Source organism: Gavialis gangeticus, unplaced genomic scaffold (assembly GCF_001723915.1).
Source record: "Gavialis gangeticus isolate Ggan-Ray unplaced genomic scaffold, GavGan_comp1, whole genome shotgun sequence".
Classification (NCBI taxonomy): Eukaryota; Metazoa; Chordata; order Crocodylia; family Gavialidae; genus Gavialis; species Gavialis gangeticus.
Genome location: NW_017729034.1, coordinates 87,891,747 through 87,915,320, shown reverse-complemented (window position 1 = coordinate 87,915,320; position 23,574 = coordinate 87,891,747). Strand labels below are relative to the sequence as shown.

The 23,574-nt window shown below is 43.4% G+C and overlaps 2 protein-coding genes across 4 annotated transcripts in view; one reads left to right on the top strand and one right to left on the bottom strand.

The window, feature by feature from the left end:
* Positions 1-311: 311 nt before the first annotated feature.
* On the bottom strand, positions 312-12,894 carry ADAT2 (adenosine deaminase, tRNA specific 2). The gene is made up of 6 exons (XM_019527129.1): positions 12,812-12,894; positions 11,842-11,946; positions 4,177-4,327; positions 3,112-3,218; positions 1,713-1,785; positions 312-1,590 (listed from the first exon to the last, which is right to left on the bottom strand). The coding sequence occupies exons 1-6, from the start codon at positions 12,854-12,856 to the stop codon at positions 1,550-1,552; spliced, it is 522 nt and encodes a 173-aa protein (XP_019382674.1). The 5' UTR covers positions 12,857-12,894; the 3' UTR covers positions 312-1,549.
* Positions 12,895-12,984: 90 nt separating this feature from the next.
* Positions 12,985-23,574, top strand: part of PEX3 (peroxisomal biogenesis factor 3) — a 35,634-nt gene continuing 25,044 nt past the window's right edge. For 2 of the 3 annotated variants that reach the window (XR_002099405.1, XM_019527127.1), the window contains exons 1-2: positions 12,985-13,116; positions 23,343-23,474. Coding sequence is in view for 2 of the 3 variants with exons in the window: in XM_019527127.1 (XP_019382672.1) it covers positions 13,044-13,116; positions 23,343-23,474 (205 nt within the window). In the remaining variant the exon portion in view is untranslated. Of the gene's footprint in view, positions 13,117-16,860; positions 17,046-23,342; positions 23,475-23,574 lie in introns of all 3 variants that reach the window. The other variant, XM_019527128.1, reaches the window with a different exon arrangement.

Here is a 23,574-nt window from a genome sequence, read left to right as displayed (position 1 = left end):
ATGGTTGTGTTTGCATAGCAGCTATTTAGCAGATTATTTCATATTTCCCTTGTAGCCTTTACTCACTAAAGGATGAAATTCAATGGCAATAAATCAAGAATATGAACAAAAAGGAACAGTATTTTGGTATTCCTGGTCCAGAACTGTAATATTACATTACACTGAAAAAAAAATTCTCCTTCCCCCATTCAGGAAACTATAAACTAATAAGATTATATTAAGAAGGTAAATTCCAAGCTGATGGGGAAAACGATGACAAATATAACCATGTATTTGATCTTTTATAACAAAAAAAAAATCACTTCAACATATTTTGTTCAAATAGATACAGTATTTAATTGTATATAACTTTTGCACCCCAGGAATTTTAATTGCTCTTTTGTAATTAAAAAAAAAATCTTAAGGTTTTTTTTTTTTTCCAAATTTCTGCAATTTTTCTCCAATCAATTAAATTGCAAGCTAATTTTTTTACTTGATAAATATCCACTTAGGAACAATGCGATCAAGGATTCAATTTAGGTTTGCATTTTAATTCATTAGTGGAACAGTAAGGCCCTCTTCTGGATTACAAATTACAGCAATGCCAAGCAAAAGTAAATGCAAGTGACATTTTGCTAACCAATGTCCAAAAAGTTAGAATATCATGCATTTTGTTCTCTTTCTGTTACTCCTATTTTCCTTTCCTGGTCTTCATATCTCCAGTTAAACATGCAGATGTCAGGATTTGGCAACTGAAAGTAAGTCCAATTTACTTGTGGATCATTTTTTCCATACGTTAATAATCAAGGAGTGAATGTCAGAAAGGGAGATTTTCATGCCAGCCTTCAATTCTTCACACATAAATCACTAGTATGAAAGACTTGTATTTGCTTATGCAAATCAGCATGTATATATATACATGAATTAAGTATTAAGACATATACAGTTTTTCACATGCATCTTTCTGCCTAAACATGACTTTTCAGAGATGTTTGATCTATAGGAGACAAAAAGAATAAAATAATGAAGAACTCTTACACTGGTCTGGTATCAGTTTTCAAGGTCTGTTTGTTTGCCCTTTGTTACCCTCTTACAGTTCTTAATTAAGGTATACGGTGTACAGTAAATGTCCAGTTGAATGTTTATAGGGCTGTTTCCTTCTAAATGGCTTAAGTAAACTATTCTCTAAAAATACTTGCTATCTATAACCATAGACAGGACCGTAATAGAATATTCCATCCACATGCTGTGCAGACAGGCCATTACTGTAGTAGATCCATATAAGATCCATGTGGTGCAAACCGTTCAGTCTGAACTATAACTTAAAACCTTCTCCCTGCCCGATAAAGGCAAATATTTTTCACAAAGACTAAGGTTGGTAATTTAGAAATCATATCACCTACTAGACACATAAAATGGAAGACACTGACAATATTCAAGTAGTAAAACGGGAGCAGATTTGAAGTTCATTAATGTTGCCGTTCCCAAATGCTGCACTGAAGACAGTGAAGAAATCTTTCCCCATGGGCCATTATTTTCTGCGCTTCAGTCTTCTGTTAACAGAGGGCTTTTACTTACTGCATTCCTTTTTCCGTACTTTTGACTTCGGTGCTTCCAGAAAGAAAAAGGACAGGAAGAAAGAGGATATGAAATATTAATGCTGACAATGCCAGTGCCTACAATCTTTTGAGAAATTGTTAGGGTTAAAATGAGTGCACAAAAAGGAAACGTACCATTTGGATTTTCTTGTCTGTAGAAGGTTTTTAACATTTCCACTGCTTCTTCAGCTCGATAGCCAGCAATGCACTGTTAAAATCAGAATACTAGATTCATGAAAACAAGATGTCATGGACCTCACCATAATATCCAATGCGTAGGTTAATTGCAAAGACCTGTATTGTCTCCTTTATTTACCTGAAGTATATCTCTAATTATCTGTGATCAGAACCCCTCATTACAGGGTGAAGATTTATCTGTTTTGATTTAAATTGGCATGAGGCTTAGTATGGTAATTCAGATTTGTTCACAATCTACAGAAATTATGTGGAAAACTCTTCTGCAAACTCCATTCCCTTTACTGCATACTAATTAGCATGCTTCCAGCTTACTCCAGGTAAATCATACTAACACCTGGGAATGCAAGAGAGACTCACAGCTATTTGTCTAGTTGGCTCCTACCAAGAAGCTCTTCTCTATAATCCTGTTTTTTATTCCTAACAACAAACTTTCAGGCCTCAGTTGCCCTTCAAAAACAATATTCTTGCCCACAAAATGTGTACTGTAACTTTCCCTCCCCTCTGTGAATGAGAACAACCGGAAAAATAACAAAGTAGGATGTTTTCAATGACAGCACTAATTTCAGATCATCCACCCACATAAGAGGGTGCTGACTTGTATGTATTCATCCTACTGCAATTGAATGGGAGAAAAGAGGAAAACACTTGCAATAGAAATAGCCTTTTCCTTTATACACTTGAACATATAAGATAGTTAAATACCCCTTGCCAGCTGAATGTCAGGAAAGCAATGCATCAAGAGAAGGCTGTGCAAAGCCCTCTCAGAGTCCTATTTCACAATAAGCTTTTTTTCTATCTCCCAGTTATGAGAGACAGGTAGTCAACTGGTAAGGAAAGGCCTTACACTGGGTTGAACAGAACATGGCCTTGCTGATGATAATTTTTTTACAGCCATACACCTTAAAAATCCTACTGCCAAAAGTAAACATCACCATTTTTAAACCATGGTTGGCAACCTTGGTGTGGCAGAGAGCCAGAAGGACCAAGTTTAGGCCCAAGGCAGGCTAGTCGTAGGGTCTGGCCACTGCTGCCATTGCCACTTCTTCCTGCTGCCCAGCCATAGCATGGGTGCATCTCCTACCTGCCCAGTCATGGCACTGTGCAGGCAAATCCCCACACTTCCAAAACTTCAGCTGCCCAGCTGTAGCATGGCACAGCCAAAGTCCACCGGCACTAAATGCAACTTATGTCCCCCAGCTGCTTGGAAATCTGCTGAAGCGCCCACCCCCCCTCTCCACAAAAGGCCACAGGTTTGATCTAATGGCTCTGTGGGCCCTAGGTTGCTTATTTTGTTTGAAATATTAAATACATGAAAGGAAATATTTGGATAGCCTACCTGGAATGGTTCCCCAGTGCCTATTAAATCATCAGAGGAGATGTTCAAGACCGAGCCACAGCCTCCAAATCTCTCATTTTGACAACCGTATACAACCAGTGGAATTTATGCAACTGAGTTAAGGTATTAAGCAAAGAGAAAACATGTCTCGCAGAATGTTCTTATGGCACAAAGCACTCCATTTGGCTTGCTGAGGCTTGCCCTTTGAAGGAAGCAGCCTGTACTCCATTCCTTGATGCTGGGCAAGGAATTCTCAGCACCTCCTTTTCGGTAACATAACTGAAGAGCCATATCCAGCTTTCTGCAGAGCACAACACGGGCCAGCCTGATTAGAGCATCAGAAGGGACAGAGGAAGGAAATCCCAAAAAAGAAGTGCATGAAGCCACATATTACTGGTTTGCTATATTTTCCACATCTCCCTTTTTTAAAACGGTGACACTATTGGCACTCCTTAGGTCAGGACACACATGGGCCAGAGGAAATGCTTCAAAGACGTCCTCAAGGAGAATATTAAGTGTGACACTGACATTACAAATTGGGAAAAAGTAGCACAGGATGGGGCTACATGGCAATGTCTTGTGAGAGACAGTTCATCTTACTTTGAGGAAAACTGTCCCACCCTGGAGGAAGAAAAACAACAGAAACAGAAGGAAAGGAAACAAGACCAGGAAATCAGTGGTTTGACCCTCCCTTTAACCACTATCTGTGGCATCTGCCAGAGTCTGTGGCTCTAGGATTGGCTTTAGCCATTAACGGACTTATCTACTACTCTTTACTTGACCCATGGGAGTGATCATCCTCAACAATGAGGGACTGACAATGACGACATAGCTGGATGCTGGACTGAGATTTATTTTTCCAACCTTGTCAAAAAACATCTTGGTCATATGGTCTTCAGTACAAAAGCATACTGTGGGTATGTTCTCTGAGCAGGCAAACTGGTCCCCTGTGCAGCTTTATTTGACAGCATTATCCTCTAATGTGTTGGCTCATAGCCAAATGATTTGCTTGAAAACAACATGCCACCATACATTTTACCAACATGAATATGTCCCAAAGGATACTCATCATGCGTAGGGCAGTTGCACACATTATGCAAGGCTCTACAGTTACGTACAACACTGTGTGTGCAAACACTTCATCGGGATCCTTATCGTGTTGATGACACCAATCTAGAACCTGATCAATTGCCACCATCTCTGCATGTCGAGTTGCCTGGGAGCATACACAGAGACAAAAGAAACATTTTTAAAACTGCCATAAATTGATCTGCAGTTGTTAAACTTCCTTACAACCAAGAGAACTGAGAATACCACACCACAAAAACCAGTTCTCTTTTGTGTGAACATGAGTGCCTACACCTACTCTATGAAGGGTCCGATTCTTTTCACTTCCATCAGAGAAGCAATTTAATACTCCTTGGAAAGGGATCACTGCTTTGCCTGGTTCAAGCTGGAAAACAGAGTTCATTATAAGAGTGCATTTGCAGTTTGGCACAGCCTGAGATGAAGAAGCAACATTCAGCCTCAAACTATAGTCACATGCAACTCACAACGCAGGCATGGGTTTGATCAGACTGCTTATTTTGTCTGCTCCTGGACAGAACAAGCAAAGTTCTAAAACCAGGAGTACACCTCTCTCTCAGATGGATGGCAGGTGTGGGTAGAGTAGTGATTCTCAATCAGGTGCCCTGGCACGCCTTTTTAAGGGTGCCATGAGGATATGCAGCCATGCAGACACACACACATGATTCACAAGCTAAACCCAGAGATTTCAAAGAGGAATACAGACCGGCCAAACCATTCTGCCTTTCTGTGGGCCTGACAAGTTCTTTGCAATATACAAATTGCTTTGCTATTTTTCCATAGTCAAGAAATAAGTGAAAATTAAGAGCTGGCATTTTTTTTTTTGGGGGGGGGGGGGGGGGGGGTCTTGAATCTGACAGGGGGTACCTAGAGTTGAAAAAACTTGAGAACTGTTGTGAAAGGTAATGCTAATTGCACAGATCAGCGTGACTATGATTCCTCTTTGCAGCCAATAAAGGCTGAAGAATGGCTGGTGGAGTTAAGAAACAAATGCTAAGCCATCACAAGGATAGGAACAGCACAAAGAACCCAAGTGGAATAGAAAAAGCACCAGAGTTGCAGAGAAAAATAGCACTGCCATAAAGTAATGTCCTAACAATTCATCATAATGTCTACTACAGTTACTGAGATGTCACAATAAAAACAACACAAAAAAACTGGGTCCATAGTTGGATTATGTTTTGCAGCTCTATGATACCAGCGGATTACAAAGTGGCAAACACAGTCAATATTTTTCTCTTTTTCTAAATCCCTGTCTAGAGATATGATGTGTTTGTGGCATAGATGCTGGACTGAGACCTGGGACATCAGAGTGCAGATCCTAGCTACGCCCATTGACTTCCTGTATGACCTATTTAAATCTCTCTGAGACTCTTTTCAATCTCTACCAAATAATGCACTCTACTAATCCTTCCCAGAAGACTAAAGCTCAAGGGACCATTAGGCATACAAGTATAGACAATTTTATCTTCCTCTTCACCAAGCATGGTCTGGACATACCTGACAACTGAACATAAATTAAAGGAACACCATCACCTTAAACTGTGCCACAGTAATTAGGGATTTTGAAATAAGCCTAGTTGTGGAATGTTTATGCAGCATTAATGTGTGCACATGAAAAAAACAACTTTCATGTTGGGTCATAAAGGTCCATGTATACTCTTCTATTAGCTCAATAAATGAAAATCACTATTTACTACCTGCATACTATTATTCGTTTAATACATATGTTTAAAATACATGAACAGCAATAATGGGAAAGAATTCTCTTTGTAAGAGATCCAAAAAAACGTGGTGGAAAGAAATACATTATTTGAAGGTGATGTCATTAGCCTATAACTTGGGACTACTAATACAGCACCCAATATTGCGCCAAGTGTTTTACAAATAAAAGATACCATCCCTCCCCTACAAAGGCTATATTCTAAATCTTAGACAAGAATTAACAAGTGAGAGCAACAGAGCTGAGATAAAATAAAACTGTATTACTGGTAATTTGAGAATAGGAACAATACTTCATTTTAATGATTACATACTGAACTTGCAAGATGCCCCAGGCAAAAGACGTATGCTGTAATGGCTGAACCAGGAGACAAGAGAGAGGATGAGCCTGCATGTGGTAACAGAGCACCTTTCTGGGAGAAAACATTTCAATGGAGCAGTATGACTGCCACATAGCTGAGGATGGCAATGCCAGAAAAAAGTCTAGTTAGAAAGGGCCATATGTAATATCAGAGGGGGAACAGTAGAGTTGGTTTGAGGAAGGGCTGTGAATGATCAAGCAAGCTAAAGAGCTGCCAAAGGAAAGACAATGCTGGCAAGGTCATGAGAACCTACTGCCAGGTTTTTTAAAATGAGAATCTTGCAAAGATCTTTGTAGCAATATTGCCCAAGGCATACAAGTAATGAGAAGCCTAACAGTCTTGAAGGGTTGAAGCTAGAGACATGCTCCTACTAAGCAACCAAAAAGACATAGTAAGACAAAACCCCCCCCCACCACTTCCCAATCTTTGCCAGCAGAAAACAGCCAAATATAAAACAATTTACAGATAAACCTAGTAGAAAGAGACTACGTGTATATTGCTATTGGACTGTGGAACAGAGGGAAAGTATACATGACAACGTTCCTAGCCTTTGGCCTTTAAATCCTGTCCCCGCTGCTCAACTAAGTAGTGGGACAGCGATTGCAAAGCCCCAGAAGTTGGGAATCGGGGCCAGGGAAGCTATCAGAGAAATTCTTACCAGTAAAAGTGAACACCTGAAACCAGACTCTTCTCTGTGGCAGGAAAGGACACAGTAGGAACAATGGGCTCAAACTGTAGCAGAGGAAATTTAGGTTGAAGATTAAGAACTGCTTCACTGTGAATGTGAATCAGCACTGGAAAAGGGAGGTCGTGGAATCTCCATTCCTGGTAATTTTCATAAGCTGGTTGAACAGACACAGACACTTGGCTGGAACGATTTAATCAGCAATAACCCTGTTTTGAGCAGGGGGCTGGATCAGATTACCTCAGGATGTTCTTTCCAGCCCTGCTTTCCTATGATTCTATACCTCATTGGATGAATAACCACTTCAGAAAGGATATTAGGAGCGAGTCCGCAATGAACAGAAAAAAGGATTCATCAGACAGTTTTATGTTGGAGGCCAGAAAGTATAGGGAAAAAGTTGGAACTGCCAAAGGTTATTCAAACTTTTAAAAACTAGACTTCACAAAAGACATTAAAAGTTTCTTTAGACTTGTAAGTAAAAACAAAACAAGGAAAAATAAAGTGGGGCTATTGTGCAGTGATTAGGGAAAATTAAGGTATAGGTCCAAAACTATATGCTTTGTTTTAGTTTTCAGTATTAAGGAAGGAGGCAAAGGCAGGAAAGAGCTAATGGGAAAGGGGTATGGACATGGAAATCACAGCATCTAAAGTAGAAGTAAAACTCAAAAGAGCAGATACCATTCCACCAATTAGACATCTAAGTAGATGCAAGTGCCTAAATGCAATCCTAGTTCACCCTGCTCTAGTACCTGAAATGTTAACACCTATTTTTGGAACATACCGTCACTTTAGCCTCAAGATAAAATTACAAAAAAGCAACAACCAAGAGGTAGACGAGTATGCACCCACCTTCTGCGTTAACTGTTTTTCAAGGGCTTGTGCAGGGTGGAATAGGCACCTAATCTCACTTTTGTACGTGATAGATAGGTGCATACAATCTGTTCACCCATCTTCAAGAAACATGAATTCAAACAAGAATGGATGCAGAGAAGGACAAATAGAATGATTTGGAGAAAAGAGTGTTTTGGTTAACCTAAAAATATATATACCAAAGGCTGAGAGGCGATGCAGTTCTTTTCTATAAATACATTAGGCACTAAATATCAGGGAAGGAAAAGAACCGTTTAAACTAAGTGCCAACACTGGCACGAGAACAAAGGGCCATGAGTAAGTTCAGGTAGGAAATCAGAAGGTTGGTGAGTGTCAGAGGAGTACGTTTCTGGAAAAGCCTCCCAATATGAGACAAGAGGACAAGAAACTTAAATGATTATATAATAGAAACTGACACATTTATGAAAGCAATTACATGCTATATTCGCTACAATAGCCTTAATGACCCAGGAGGTTCCTTCCAGTCCTATGTTTTCCAATGCCAGAAAATGTCATGAAAATAAAAAGACCAAGAGAGAAACTGAAGGCATTTTGGTCTTTTCCTGCTTACCATATTTCCTGGTATGTGTTCATCTTTACTCACACTGTCAGACTGCTTGGTGTAATTAAAGAACAAAAGCCAAATATTCAAAAGCACAGTACACCCGAAGTTCTCAATGACCTAAATGAGAGTGATGGGTACCCAGCACTTCCGAAAATTAAACCATGAAGATCTGAAGCTTGGGAGCTTAAACAAAAATGGCCTGAGTCAGAAAGATCCAAATCACTCACTGCTCCTGCTGGAGACAGTGGGAATGGTGATTCCTCAAGACTTCTGAAAAATCAGGCCACTTGGAACAAGGAGCTTATCTTTACAGGCTTATGTCTGAAAATTTGGCTTGAAGCTTTCTTGATACTTTCTGCAGTACTAAAGATGTTCAGTCTGATTTTTGTGATGATCACTTTCTGTGGTTACATTCTGTCTTCTAGTACCCAAACCATTTCAACTGGTGTCAGTATTCTTTGCTTACCTTTTAAATTAAAAAAATAGTAGTTCTTTATTTTGCTAAATACCTGGCGTGGTTTACTCAATACGATTGAATTTCAGTGATGTTTATAGGTCTGAAACTGAAACCTCTAATGTGTTCTAAACTTAATTTTCATGAGTTAGAGATGGAAATCAAAACTGATACACAAAGTTTACAAATATCATCCAACAGATATAAAAGACATATTTATTATCGTTTCTGGAATTAAAAACCAGCATGATCAACTTTTAAAGTAAAATTAAGGTTTAATTCTGCAATCAGATCTATCCTCACAGTCCCACTGTCTTCAGTGGGCCCTCTTTGGGTATAGAAGGTACCCATACAAATAAGGCTGCTGGAATGGGATCTACATTTTGAAAGCAGAAGGTTTAAAAGAAGTCTTGACTGCTGGCATAATTCTGGTAAACAGTACAACAGACCTTTTCTCATCTCTACACCCATGATGTGCATACAAAACCCAGTAATCTTAGTTGCCTGCTTCCCAGAGATGTTTTCCCAAAAGAGAGCAGGAGTTAGGCTTTGTAAAACAAGACCTACTTTACTTTTGGAAAAACCCATGATGTATTATCAACTACTATCTTATAAAGTATTATTGTAAATAATTCAACTATACTTATCAAAGCATGTCTTGCAAAGCAATAGCCTTGTGGTGTTATTTAATTGGTAAACTACTTCTATGTTTTGCCATCTATTTTCCAGTCATTAGTGAGCAAGGGTTTCCCGTATAATATAATGATGTGTAAGTATCCACATGTAAGTTATAGTATCCTATCATTACAATCCATTATCTTTACCACAGCATATTGTAGTCTAAAGAAAATTGGGTATTACTTTAATTGCATACCAGAATTTAGTAAAACAAGCTGTACTTACTATACGTATTTGTATATAGCTACACTATATCTGTATGGATCTGCTTTCTTTTTTATTTTTAATGCCTATTGTTATCAGTATTTTTACCTAGTAGAATTAATTAACATAACTAAACAAGTACAATTCATTAAGAAGTTTTCAGCAAAAACATTTTTGTTGGAAAATGCTAGTTTGTTGAAACCAGTGCTTTATGGGAAACTTCTCCCAGGCCCAAGAGGAAAATGCTAGATAGGGGAAGGAAAGAGGCCCACAACAAATTAACAGACTATTAGCAATTCTGGGTGAATGGGTCTTGCTCTCTCTCACACCTGCAAATTGTGAACAAGACCTACTTTACTTTTGGAAAAACCCATGATATATTTGTTTGTACTAGAGGGCATAGGAAAAAAAAAATCTCAAAAATGCTTCTGGGACATTTCCCCCCATGTCTGTTAATACTGCATTTACTCATATATCACATGCAAAAATTAGTCATCCAGAATTGGGGTGCATGTTTTTAGTGAGAAAGCTGGTTTCTATGCTGGAATGGAGGCATGGGGACACTGTAATGGCTACCCCTGGGCCCATACAGCAAGGACGGAGTACAGCTCTCAGTGGGCATGTCTACACAAGACTTTTTTAGCCTAATAACACCATGCAGTAGTGCTAACAGCCTACTGGACAGTGTTTAAGCTAACACACAGTAAGCATCATATAATAACCATGTGCCAGCATTACTGCACAGCCACTCTAGTTACTGCACATTTAGTTAGTACTTTATTAAGCAAGTACTAAACTAAATGTGCAGTATCTAAGGCACATTAATGAATGTGTTGACATGCCCAGTGTCACTCAGCCTCTCTTTCTACCTCCAAAGCTCAAGCTGTCACAAGCACTGCTAAACTGGCTTGAATTTTGGACCTGGAAGGAGAGGGCAAGCGATGCATGTACCAGGGAACATTCAGCCAGGGTGAGCCTATGTTGTGGCAGGGAAGACTCTGGAAAATATCTTTTTTTCTTCATTCTGCCTTCTCAAACCAGGGTGTCTTATCTGGGGTGGATAAGGGTGAAGGGGTTGGTATGCAAGAAAATACAGGCAAGTAGAAATTATTATATCAATTATTCATATAAAATTACCATCACTAACTAAATTAACAACAGCAGAAAGCAGAGTGGCATCTTGGACACTAACTCATTTGGACAGCAGCACCTTTCATAGGCGACAGCCTACTTTGCCATAATATCTGAAGAAGTAGATTGCTGCCTCTCTGACACCACTCAAGATACCAGCCTGCCCTGCCCTTCTGCCTTATTTAAGACAAACATAGCTAACTACTTTTTCATATGAACACCTGAGATCGAGATGTTAAAATCACCTTTTGTCCTAGGCCGGATCCAGGTTGCAGGGCTTCTTGCCCTGGAGATCCAAGAGAGCATGGGGTGGCTCTGGAGCAAGTGGCAGCAGTGGTGGCACTGGCAGCTCCAGCTCCTTCTTACTGCACACAGCAGCAGCTCTTGCTTATGGAGCTGGAGATTCTGGTGCTGGCACACATTTCATGCTGCAGCTCTGGCTCCAGCACATGGCACGTTGTGGCAGCAACAGAACCAGCAGCCAAGCAGCTGAGGCCATGGGTGTGGCAGCAGACAAAGCAGCCAGAGGGCAACCAGGGCTGCATCAGCTCTTTCTCCCCCAGCTGCCACCAACTGTCATGTGCCCCAAGGCCCAAGCATCCCTGATTCTGCAGCAGGTCATGCCTCCCTGTCCAAACCTCACAACTTACAGTGGCCCGCTGGTAGCCCAGCAAGCTGGACAGAGCAGCTCCATTAGCTGGATCCAGCCTACAGGCCATACACTTGACCCCCTGACTTAGATGACTGCAAATGTGCTTAAAACAACCATGCTCCGAGACACAAACATATAAAAGATTAGAGTGGGGGGAACACAAAATAGTGGGACACAGACAGAAGTCTGAGATGTACATGATGTGCTGTTCTAAATCCTGATGACACTTAAGTCAATGGCAAAACTTCCATTGTACACAGTACATGTGCTCTGTTAGGGGAACAAGCAGTCTTCAGTGGCAGGCCCTTGTTTGTAACTTACATTCTTTGTCTCATTCACCTCATTCCTCCCCGTTGCCAGGATCTCATTGTTATAGACCATAAGGCAGCCGACAGGAACTTCCCCATTTTCTAAGGCTTCTTTAGCCTATGGAAACACACAGGAGAAAACAGAGCGAGTGTTAAGAATAACCAGAGGTGTAATACTGGCACAACAGCCCTGTCCCCTGCCTGCAAACTGGTGGCCTTATCAGCAGTTCCTTCAGTTTAAATCATTTGGATTACAGGGCATCACTGGCACATTTGTGCTAGGGCAGTGGTGCTTAACTCCCAGCCCGCAGGTCAGATCCAGCCCCTGGTGCTGTGTCATCTGGCCCATGGGGTTCCTCACAATCCTGTGGGAATTCCCAGAGGCCATAGGCCTGCATGGTAGATAGAGGACACATGGGGGCCAAGCAGGGGTGGTGGGAGACCCCCAGAGCTTGACCCTGGCCAGTGGGGGTTGCACAGATCCCTACAGTGCCTCCACGCAGCTGGGATCAGGCCCCAGGGGCACCACAATTAGGGTCGCCATCACAGTGGACAGTCTGGTTGTCCTCTGTTCTCTACTGATACAAAACCCGACACCTTTACGTCCTTTATTTTTCTCTTGAAGAAAAGCAATTGCTATTTTTCTCTTCAACAAATTGCTTGAAGAGAAAAACAGAGGGCATAAAGGTGTCAGGTTACATATCAATAGATAACAGAGTAGCAGAAAACTGGAATGTCCTCTATGATGGCCACCCCAACCAGTGCCCCCTTGGGCCAGCATCAGGCCCAAGGGACCCACACTGCCCCTGCATGACCCGGATCGGACTCCAGCCAGGTAGAGGGCCCTGCCCCCCGCAGGCAGCCCTTTAACTCACGTTAAAGTTAACGCGGGACAGCGCTGCCCGTGTGTCCCCCCCCCTCAGAACCCGGCCCAGGCCCCGCCCTCCAGGCGGGTGGGGGAGGGCCCCCCCGGCCGCCCGCACCATGCGTAGCGCTCGGTCCATCCAGGCCGCCGTCGCCGCCTCCATGTCCGGCCTGCCGGAACCCGGCGAGCGGGGCGGGCGTTTCCGGGGGGACCCGGAAGTGCCCGGGCACTGGGGAAGACCGGACCCCCCCCTCCGCCCGCAAGCACCAGAACTTCCGGCCACGCCCCCACGCTCTACGTCACGGCGTCCGGGCGGGGAGAGGGGCGGTGGCGCCGCGCTGCGGGGCAGGATGCTCCGCTCGCTGTGGAGCTTCTTGAAACGCCACAAGAAGAAATGTCTCTTCCTGGGTACCGTCCTTGGCGGTGAGTGCTCCCTCTCCCTTTAGGCACGAGCCCCACTCCCCCGAGGGGTTTCAGTGGCCCCGTCACTGAGCTTAGGGGGAACGTTCCATCTCGCTGCGGCCCGGACAGACATGCGGCCGGGTTTGGATTAGAGCGGTTCATCCCGAGGCAAAGCCCAGCCTTGCCTGTGGGGCTGCTTGAGGTCCACGGAAGCCCACGTTACCTCCCGCATGAAAAGCACAGGCTGAAGGCAGGGGGCCCTTGTGCAGGCTATCTCAGTCTGAGGGCGCAGGGAAGCAGGGCTGGAAGGGATCTCACAAGGTGATCTAGGCAGGATGGTCCCCAAGGAAATCATGCCAGCCAAGTGCCTGTCCTACCCACTCTTGAAAATTTCCAGTGGTGGAGATCCCACAGTTTCTCTCTGGGCAGCCTATCCCAGTGCATGGTGAATTCAGGTGCATTAAATTTATTTGTCTGTGGCCCCACCAGGGCCAGGACCTCCTGGTCATCCTCCTCCTGGCCCTGGCCAAGCTGGGCTGACAAGGAAGGAGGCTGTGGCCAGGAGGGTCCCCGGGGACTGCAGGACGCTTTCCTTGCCCTACTTCATTCCCGTCTCCAAAGAGAGTATCTCTGGCTCCTTGGATTCATTTGAGGGTTGGTAGGTGCTCGCTGGTGTGCTCTGCTCTGTGTCCCCAGTTGGCACTCGTGTTTTGAAACTTTCACCTCCACTCCTCTCTCTGTTTTCATTATTATATGTCCAAAGAAATTTGTAACATACCACTAGTGGCCCCCAGTACTAAAGGGGGTTATAGTTTCTGTAGCGGACCTGGCCCACGACTTCCCTCGATGCGTTAACAGTGCTGCTCCACTGCGTGGCCACCTATGCATAGTCAGCAAGTTCCTCCTGATCGCCAACCTAAATTTCCTCTGCTGCAGCTTGAGGCCATTGCTTCTACTCCCAGCCAAGTGGCCACAGGGAAAAGCCCATCTTTGTCCTGTCTAGAATTGATCATCAGGTATTTGGAGACTATTATTAAATCCCCTCTCGGCATTCTCTCTTCGAGACTAAATAACTTGCCTTCTACAGCCTTTCCCCAGAGTCTTGCTCAGTCTTTCTAATCTGCACCCATCTTTCTTGAAATGTGCAGCCCAGAACTGGACAGTCCAGGTGTGGTCTCACCAGTACCAAATAAAGGGGAAAGAAATTAAAGGGAAGAATCATTTCCCTTGGTTTGCAAGTGTCATTCTATTTGATACAACCCAGTATGCTGTTGGTTTTTTTCACAATAAGAGAATGCTGTTGGCTCATATTCAGCTTAAGGTTTGAAGAAACCACCAGGTCCTTCTCTAGTACTGCAGTCTAGCTATCTTCATGTGGGCCCACAGGCTTGTCTGTCTGTAAAGGCAGGGGTTCACCATGAGACAAGCCAATGCAAGTCTGAATTGTATCACTCATCTCTTGACCCATAGAGAGCTCCTTGTCTGAATGCTCCATTACCATCATGGGAGACAGTTGGCTGGTCGTTCCTTGGGCCTGTGCAGGACCGAGAAGGCCCCTGCATTTAAGTGCTGAAAGCCACAAAGTGCAATCTGGAGTGATATGCAAAGCTGGTTCTGGCTGTAAAGATCTACTGGGATCTGGTCAAGGTTGGGGAAACTGCCCTAGGACTAATGGCAGTGGGTAATCCAGCAGAGTGCTTTGCCTGAGGTCAAAGGCTGGCAACAGCTGGTGGCTTTCAATGGGTTTTATGCACAGTCAGTGAAATGATCAGACCTGCTTGATGAGTATCAGGGATGTGGGCCTTAGACCCACAGAGAAACAGCTAGCCACCTCACACACATCTGTTAATAGCAGGGGTTACTGTATGTGTGTCAGCTGATTTTGTGGGACAAATCAAAGACAAAAGAGGGGGAATGGGAGTGAAGGTTAAAAATGAGTGCATCAAGGATGGACACTGAGCAGTGCACACCAAACACTGCCCATTGGCCTTCAAACAGGTCCAGGGAGCCAGTGTCCTGCAGGGGTTGGTGCTTGGTCCAGTACTTTTCAACAACTTTATTAACGATTTGGATGTGGGGGTGAAGAGCTCACTGGCCAAGTTCGTGGACAACACCAAGTTATGGGGGAGCGTGGTCATGCTTGAAGATAGGCTACAGATACAAGCAGACCTAGACAGGCTTGCAAGTTAGGCGGATCGGAACCTGATGAAGTTCAACGTTGAGAAATGTAGAGTGCTTCACCTCAGGATGAGCAACCCCCAACACACCTACAGGCTTGGCGGCACCAAACTGACTAGCACCATGAATGAAAGGGACCTGAGAGTAATAATAGATCACAATATGAACATGAGCCGTCAGTGCGGCGCTGCAGCCAGTAGGGGAAATAATACTCTGGCATGCATCAATTGATGCATCTCCAGCAAAACCAAGGAGGTGATTCTTCTGCTCTACTCGGCACTGGTGAGACTGCAGCTGGAGTACTGCATCCAGTTCTGGGCACCGCACTTGAATGAGGATGTGGACAAGCTTGAGAGAGTCCAGAGAATAGCCACTCATATGATCAGAGCCTTAAAAGACAAGCCATATGACGAAAGGCTGAGGGATCTGGGACTCTTCATCCTGAGGAAAGGAAAGCTGAGAGGGGACCTGGTAGCAGCTTACCGCTACACTAGGGAAGTACATCAAGTGCTCAGTGAGCAACTGTTCATTAGGGAACCTGAGGGGAAAACCAGGAGTAATGGCCTCAAACTCCTGGAAGATTGATTCAGGCTCAGCATTAGGAAAAACTTCTTCACAGTCAGAGTGTCCAGACTGTGGAATAAGCTCCCTCCAGAGGTGGTGCAATCAGCTACCCTGTAAAGCTTCAAGTGGAGCCTAGACAGTCACCTGACCCCCATTTATGTTTCCTGCTTGGTGCAGGGGGCTGGACCTGATGATCTTCCAAGGGCCCTTCCAGCCTTACAATCTATGAATCTATGAACACTGCCCAGGAAACCTCTGCCTGGAGACATAAATGGACAAAGGACAGGAAAGCGGCCTCACAGTCCCTGGGATTCTTCCCAGCCAGAAAGAATTTTGATATACCATTCAGGACAGTGGGCCAAAGCCAGCAAGTAGAGCTATATGCCACTCCCCCCCCAGTGATGGAAGCTGCTAAGGGCATAGCACTGATTGCTTGTGACAAAAACAAAACAAAACAAAAAAGCAAAACAGGGACGGGTGTGAAGGCTTGGCTCAAAACAAGCGTTGCAAGGGGAGATACAGAACAGAACACACTGAACAGTGTCCACTGGCCTTTGAATGAGTCCAAGGAGCCAGTGGACGCTGCCCAGTGTAATTGCTTGGAGCCGTGAAACAACAACGGACAGGAAAGCAGCCCCACAGCCCCCAGAGGTCCTCCTTCCTGGTCAGATACATTGCTAGCTTGGCTAGGGCCAGGAGAAGGTTGACTAGGACTTGGTGGAGACATGGGTGGGGAGCTCATAAATAAAGACGCGTGGGGCGCAGTGCAGCCAGAACCCCAGCAGAAGGTTCTGGAGGAGGCGGGGAAGGGGCTGCAGCCTAGTGCACTCCAGGTAAATGTGTGCCAGGGTCTCCCTCTGCTCACAGAAGGGGCAGATTTTGGGAGATTAAATAGTCAAATATAGGTGTGCTGCAGGCAGATAGACTGTTTTATTTGAGAGATTTCAGTGTGATTAAATATTGTTCCTGCTTTGTAAATACTGTAGCACAGACTGTCCCTGATAACTTTTCTCCTCTTCCCAGGTGAGGTACAGTCCAGTCTGGGCTGCTAGAAGTTCCTCCCTTTCCCCAAAGCATAAAGAAGCCCTGGGAGCCAGGAACTGGGTGGAAGGTCTCTTGCACCCAGGGTCTTGTTCCTTTCTTAGTGCCTGGGGAAACTGATCAACAAATAAGGGCTTTTCTTGTGCAAGAGAATTCTGCATACCTAGGTGAGCTCACTGGTAATATGCCTTTCCAACTCTTTGAGCAGCTGCAAAGTCTTTTTTTCCCTCCTCTTGATAAATGCTACTGATTCTCTTTCCTGCTCAAGGGGTTTTGATCCCTTCCAGAAAGACCTGGGGTTGGCCCAACCAATCATTTTTCCTCTGGGACTGACTGCCAAAGAAGTGTGACTGCCTGATTGGGTCATCTTCTCTTTCTTCCCTGATCGGGTTCCAATGTGCTCTTTTTAGAGGCCAGACATCGTGGAGCCCAGATTCTTTGGCCATTCTTTTGTGGTCTCTGTCTGACTCCAGTGGGCTGGGGGTAAAATGGAAAGCCTCCACCTGCTATCTTATTTGTAATCTTTTTGTTCTTAATTTGCAGTCTTGTGCCATCCATACCAGTAGGGTATTGATGAAGTAAAGTACAAATAAAGTATTTTTGAGGTGCTAAAATAAAAACACTTAAAATATGGTTGATTAAAAAGAAGAAAATTGCACTTCAGCTCATTGTCATATTTACCTGTTTCTGCCCTTACCTGCAACAGGTTCCAAATGCCAGTTGCGTGATACTACTGTTTCTGGGAAATCAACTATGATTTATGTACAGCTGACAGCTTAACATTGAAAAACAGGGCAATCCTGGTCTGCCACTTTTCAGTGGGTCTTTTTCCAAAGCTGGTAACAGCCTACTGTATTTTCTTACATACATGTGCACCTTTTTGTTCCACCCAAAAACAGCTGCTGGAAATGGGGGTGGGTATTATAAGCAAGGAAATGTGGTAACAGTAGTTAACTGCTGCTTAAACTTTTTTATTCTGCAAGTGTGAAGGTAAGTCTGCAGGGGGTCCCTGGGGAGCAGAACGGTGAGCAGGCTCAGCTCCCTTGCTGCTGCTATTCAGTTATTTACTCTAAGGAAAAAACAAGATGTGCATCTTAGTCCGGGGAATGTTGTACATCAGAAAACATGGTACTTGGTTTCTACTTGGCTTTCCACATATTTTTGTCCAAATATACAGATGAAGCTTTCACTCATTTTTAGATTTTTGTTACTGGAAAAATGCTCAATGCAGACTTGAAAGGCACTAAACTTTTTGGTTTCCATGAAGCAGTGGTGCTCAGCCTTTCAGCCAGCCCCAAGAACTGGTGCAGGGTTGGTCCATGAACTGAATCTGGCTCGTGGGACCATCACAGTGCATGGCTCAGTCCACTGTGCCAAATCAGGCCCTCTGCCAGGTCATGCCTGCAGTTCTGGCCCCCTGTGTAGGACCATGGCATCTATCCCACAGGCCTTGGACATTTGGTGGCAAGGGAATGGTAGCAGTGTTAATTGCCCCCCCTTGCCTGCGACCAGATTTCTGGACCTGAAGTTAGCCCTGTGGGTCAGATGATGTGGCTCCACAGCCAGAGGTTTTACACTGGTACTATAAAGCAGTCCGTTTTCTTCAAAAGCTCACAAATAATATCAATGACCTGCATAGTTCTCTGCACTGTCAAAAGAAAGAAGAAAATATGTAAGTATCCTTGTGAAAATACCAAATAGGAGATGTTATCATGTCAGACAAGTTCTTGTGCTGAAAGGCTATGTTTATGAACAAGCTGCAAAAATGCCCTTATGTGGATGCAGCTTTATTTAGCTGCCTTAACTGCAGTTTTATTTTGGTGCTTTGTTTGAAGGTAGGATCAGATTCTAATATTTTAAAGAGACTAAAGGAAAAATATAATGAATACATTCAAATGCCCATTACTAAAATTAAGATACTAGAAATCATAACTTTTAAAAACATGAAGGATGTTTCTGCTAATTTACAGGAAGTGGTATATGGTTATGGATGAAAGACATTTCTAACTAAGAAAATTATCTTATGCCTGTGATGTATGGTTGTTGACTAAGTTTTTATGTAGATTTCATCAGCTATTATAGTATGTCCTGTACATCGGGAGAGGCAGGTGAATCAGTAATAAGATGCATTATTGCAACTAAATTTGAAGATCATCAGCTGCTGCAGAGATAAAGTAATATAACAGCTAGATTGCAGGTGGAGGAACCGTAAGTCAAATGCATCATTAAGTAATTGCCAGGTATCGCTGTGTTTCATTCACAAATGGACTCTATGTCCTGAAACATTAGCTTCATTTGTGACGCATTGAATTGCACTTTCTGTAACTTGGGAAATTGCATGGTACAGTTGCGTTGATGTGCAGATTGGTTAAATGCATAATTTGCTTAACTGCACAACAAAACTGATTCCACATTTTTGCCAGTTGCTTTAATTATAACAACCATTGGTTATCTGTGAATTGATGAAGTGCACATACAGTTTAAATGCATAAGAATTCTTTATCAGTGTTTAACAGCATAATTGAAGAAAGTGACAGAGGAGTGGTGAGTTTTCAAGGGGTGTAGGTTGTAGCCATGTTGGTTTAACGACATAGGCAGACAAGGTTCTTTGCATGAATCTGATACCCTTTATTAGACCAGCTTAAATAGTTGGAAAATAATTATTAAGCAAGCTTTTGGGTTCAAAAACCCTTTGTCAGGCTAAGGAGGTTTCAGAAGTTGCTGTCTGCTCTTCCTGGATGGAATGAAAAGTAAAGAAGCCAGAGGCTGGTCTGGTATGCATACAAGACAGGTAGACATTAGATTTATGACACACAGAACCTGCCTGACATCTGACTTCCTAGGTATCTCTCCACTATTCATCCCCCTTCTCTCTCTCTTTCTTCCCCCCACCCCCGCCTGTCTCTCACCCATTGACTCCTCAGTCTACATTTTCACTGACAACCTGTGTTTTATGCATACCAGACCAGCCTCTGGCTTCTTTACTTTTCATTCCATCCAGGAAGAGCACACAGCAACCGCTGAAACTTTCTTAGCCTGACGAAGAGTTTTTTTGAACCCAAAAGCTTGCTTAATAAATGTTTTCCAACTATTTAAGTTGGTCTAATAAAAGATATCAGATTCACGCAAAGAACCTTGTCTGTGAATTTTCAAGGCTTATAAGGCAACTCTCATCTGACTAGACCCTGTCAATTTGGAGGTTGCTATTAAGGGTAGAAAAACCCTTACTTAAGTGTGAAAAAACTTACTATCAGCTGTTCCTGTAGTTAATAAATATTGCTTGCACACAGGTAAGAGAAGCGCACTCAAAGTACACTGTATGCAGCAAAAAATTTAAAATGAGAGCTTGAGTAAGTGATAAAACAGCTCAAATGGAAATGTGTTTCATTCCTTTTTGGATCTGAACTAAGTTGAAAAGGCCTAAATAGGACAGCTGGATCAAAATCACCCTGCAGTGATCAGTTGTTTGGAAGCAGAAGACCAGTTTTGTATGAGAAGGTGATTCACTAAAGCCTGTTTCCTGGATGAAACTTTCAGTTTATTTTAGTAGAAAATCCATTATAAAAATGTAAATGAGGGGAAGGGGGAGCCAGCTACCCACTGTGGGCTCAGGGCCAGGGGCAGCGCTGGCCTCTTCCTGTTGTGGGAGCTGAGCTGAGGCTGTGCTTGTGATAGATGTTAGCGGCACTGGAAGGGGAGGGCTATGGCGAATTTCGGGGTGGCTATAGCCACCCCTCCCAGCGTCACCACTGCCCGCTCTGCCCCTACCTACTCAGAGCCCACCCCCACCACTGGAAAAAGGCCAGTGCAGCCCCTGGCTCCGAGGTGACCATTGGCTGCCCTGCACACAAATACGGGGGGCACATGCCCCCCATGCCTCCCCGGGGGATGCGTGCAGCGGCAGGGAGCCACCCCACTCCTCACCCCCCAGATGAGCTGCCTGTGGCTCTGTCCAACTCCCAGGGTCACTTTCACCGCCCTGGCTGGGCAGCACCTGCCCCACTCCCTCCTTCACCAGGTGGGGGGCCTCGGTCTGCACCCCTTCTTTCCCGCACACTCCTTCCTAACCTGCCTGCCATCTGATAACCCCAGGTAACCTGTCTGCATTTTACCAGCAACATTTTATCACCAGTTTAACATTTCTCCTTTCCCCCGCCCCTGCCCTCCCCCACCTACCTGTCACACCTCTTGTCTCCCTTGGCCTCTGATCCTCACTGGCACACATTTGCATCTTTACTGACCTACATTTTGCATATTGGCTTCCATTCCACCCAGGAGAACAAACAAATCACCAGCAGACTCTCCCTAAGCCTGAAGAAGGGTGTTTGTACCTGAAAGCTTGCAAAGAACAATTTTTCCAACTTTTTAGTTGGTCTAATAAAAGATGTCACATTTACCCAAAGAACCTTGTTTGCTAGAAATGGGGTACCTAAGGGGTGGATATATTGGTGGCTTTTTTATTCTCAGCCCATTGGGCTGTTTTGGACCAGATCTTGCAGAACAGGTTTAGAGCCGTTTTTAAATGGTGCAAGTTTGTACCTGTCCCGGTGCTGAGCCATTATGCCAGAACAAATTGCCATAGTTTCAGATACCTTTTTAATATTCTAGTGCCCTTTTAAGTAGTTTTGTTCCCTCATTGCACTCCTGTTCTTTAAGTTATTCTGTCCTCTTAGTGTATTTTATTGTGTCCTCTTACTTTAAGCTGCCCTGAGCCTTTGGGAAGGACATAACTCGAATGAATGAATAGATAAATAGTTTAGAGTGGCCATAGATTTTAGAACATGCTTTTTATATTCCAGTTGAAATACAGATGGTTTCTGACTTGGGGTAGTTTTGGGAAAGGATATTAAAAGGTTTTAAGAATGCAAGTATTTAATAAATTAATGTTATTATATATTTTGTAATGTAAAATATTGAACCATTGTTAATCTTAGCTCTATTGCAAATCCATCCAGATTAACTGTCAAATAATGACCTGAAGAAGACAGCTTGTCTAACTCCATCCCACCTATGCAGTTGGACCAATAAAAGATCATCTCCCTAAGAAATCTTTGTTTATCACAAGTCATAACTCATTCACTCTTTCAAATATTTGAGTGAAGAAAAGTGTGTAGCTTTGTATTTACAACTTTTTAAGTGACCCAGAATCTAAACAAAAATTTGAATTTGAATTTCAGACTTCTTCTGTGTATTCTAGCTGACCAAGCAAAGCAGGGACTAACACGCACGTGGTTAACTCCAAAATGTCACTGAATATTTTAGGCATCGATGCACAAAAATGCCTGTGCCCAAATCAGAATGCTGGAAAAGTGATTCAGTGGAAGGTCAGGCTTTCCAGGTTGCCTGCTACTGCAGGCAAAGGAATATCTTGCTGTTGCCTGTGCATATCAGAGACAGTAGTCTAATTTTTTGCATAGTGGACAGTGTCTGTAATATGGCTGTAATGGAAATAAGAGATCTTTATGAGAGGGACTTTGAGGTAGGGAAGCATAGACTATTGGTAGGGGAATGAAGTATATAGAGGAAATAGGGGCTAGGATAGACACAATGCAGGTAAAGGCGCAAAGGGATCTAATGCGTGATCTACACAATCAGGCCTCCTGCCATGCCACATGTGCATGTGCCCCATGCCTAGGAATCCACATGCCTGCAACTGGGAGACTGCAGCTGCTGCATGGGTGCTCCCAGTGATGATTCCTAGCTGTGGAGGGCCCCACACACCCCCACATCTGGGAGACCAGCTGCTGCAGTTTCCCAGCTGTGTGAGGCCCTGTCAGCTGGGAGCTCCCAACCTCCGGGGTACACATGGGCCACCCCCTAGCTGGGAGCTCCAATCAGCCACAAAGCCCCTGGCCAAACATTCAATTAATGACGTGATAGGAAGTAGCCACATATTTTGTGGAATATCTTTGTAGCTTATTCTTCTTTTCATCACACCATTAATTGAATGTGTGGCCAAGTGACCACATAAGGTATGATTTAACTAGTTAATTGTGCCTTAAGTGTAATATGTAGATCCTCAGGCTAAAGGATTGGCAAGATGGTGACTTTAATCCTACATGCTTTCTGAGGCTAAGAATTTTTCCTGCTACCAGTTAATAAAAAGATCTAAACAAAAATTCTTGTAAAAAATTAGGGTGCCCAATCTGTATATATTTTCCTCTCTCTCTCTTCAGGTTTTATACAGGATCTGTTTTTTCCTCATTTTTTGTTTTTTACTTTTGTTTGTACTGCAGTTGCACAGAAAGGTGCTGTTAAAATGAGGAAAATCCTCTTGGAAAGGATCTTATACAGATCACAGGCATTACTTCTGGCATTTTATTTTCGATATGAATTTACAATTTTTAGCAATACTCTGGGAAAATCCACTTCAAGTGCTTCAGACCCAAATTACTAGAGAAGCAGGTTAATAAAACAGAGGGAGCATTTCGTAAACCATCTTGTAATGTAAATGTTTTTTATAGGAGTATACCTACTGGGAAAGTATGGGCAGAAGAAAATTAGAGAAATCCAAGAAAGAGAGGCAGCTGAATATATTGCCCAAGCACGAAGGCAGTATCATTTTGAAAGTAATCAGAGGACTTGCAATATGACAGGTAAGAGACTTTTCTGGATGGGTAGAATTATTTGGGCCTATATACAAAATATTCACGCTGGCAAGACAGCAGTCAGAACTTAAAAGCTCTGATACTGAAT

What these genes read in the sequence shown, in the direction of transcription:
- ADAT2 (XM_019527129.1), bottom strand. Translation starts at nt 12,856, where the DNA reads ATGGAGGCGGCGACGGCGGCCTGGATGGACCGAGCGCTACGCATG. An exon ending in AACTGCCCTACGCATGATGA is followed by an intron (nt 3,219 to 4,176) that starts GTATCCTTTGGG and finishes ACTCAGTTGCAT; the next exon opens with AAATTCCACTGGTTGTATAC. An exon ending in GCACTGGGGAACCATTCCAG is followed by an intron (nt 1,786 to 3,111) that starts GTAGGCTATCCA and finishes TGATTTTAACAG; the next exon opens with TGCATTGCTGGCTATCGAGC.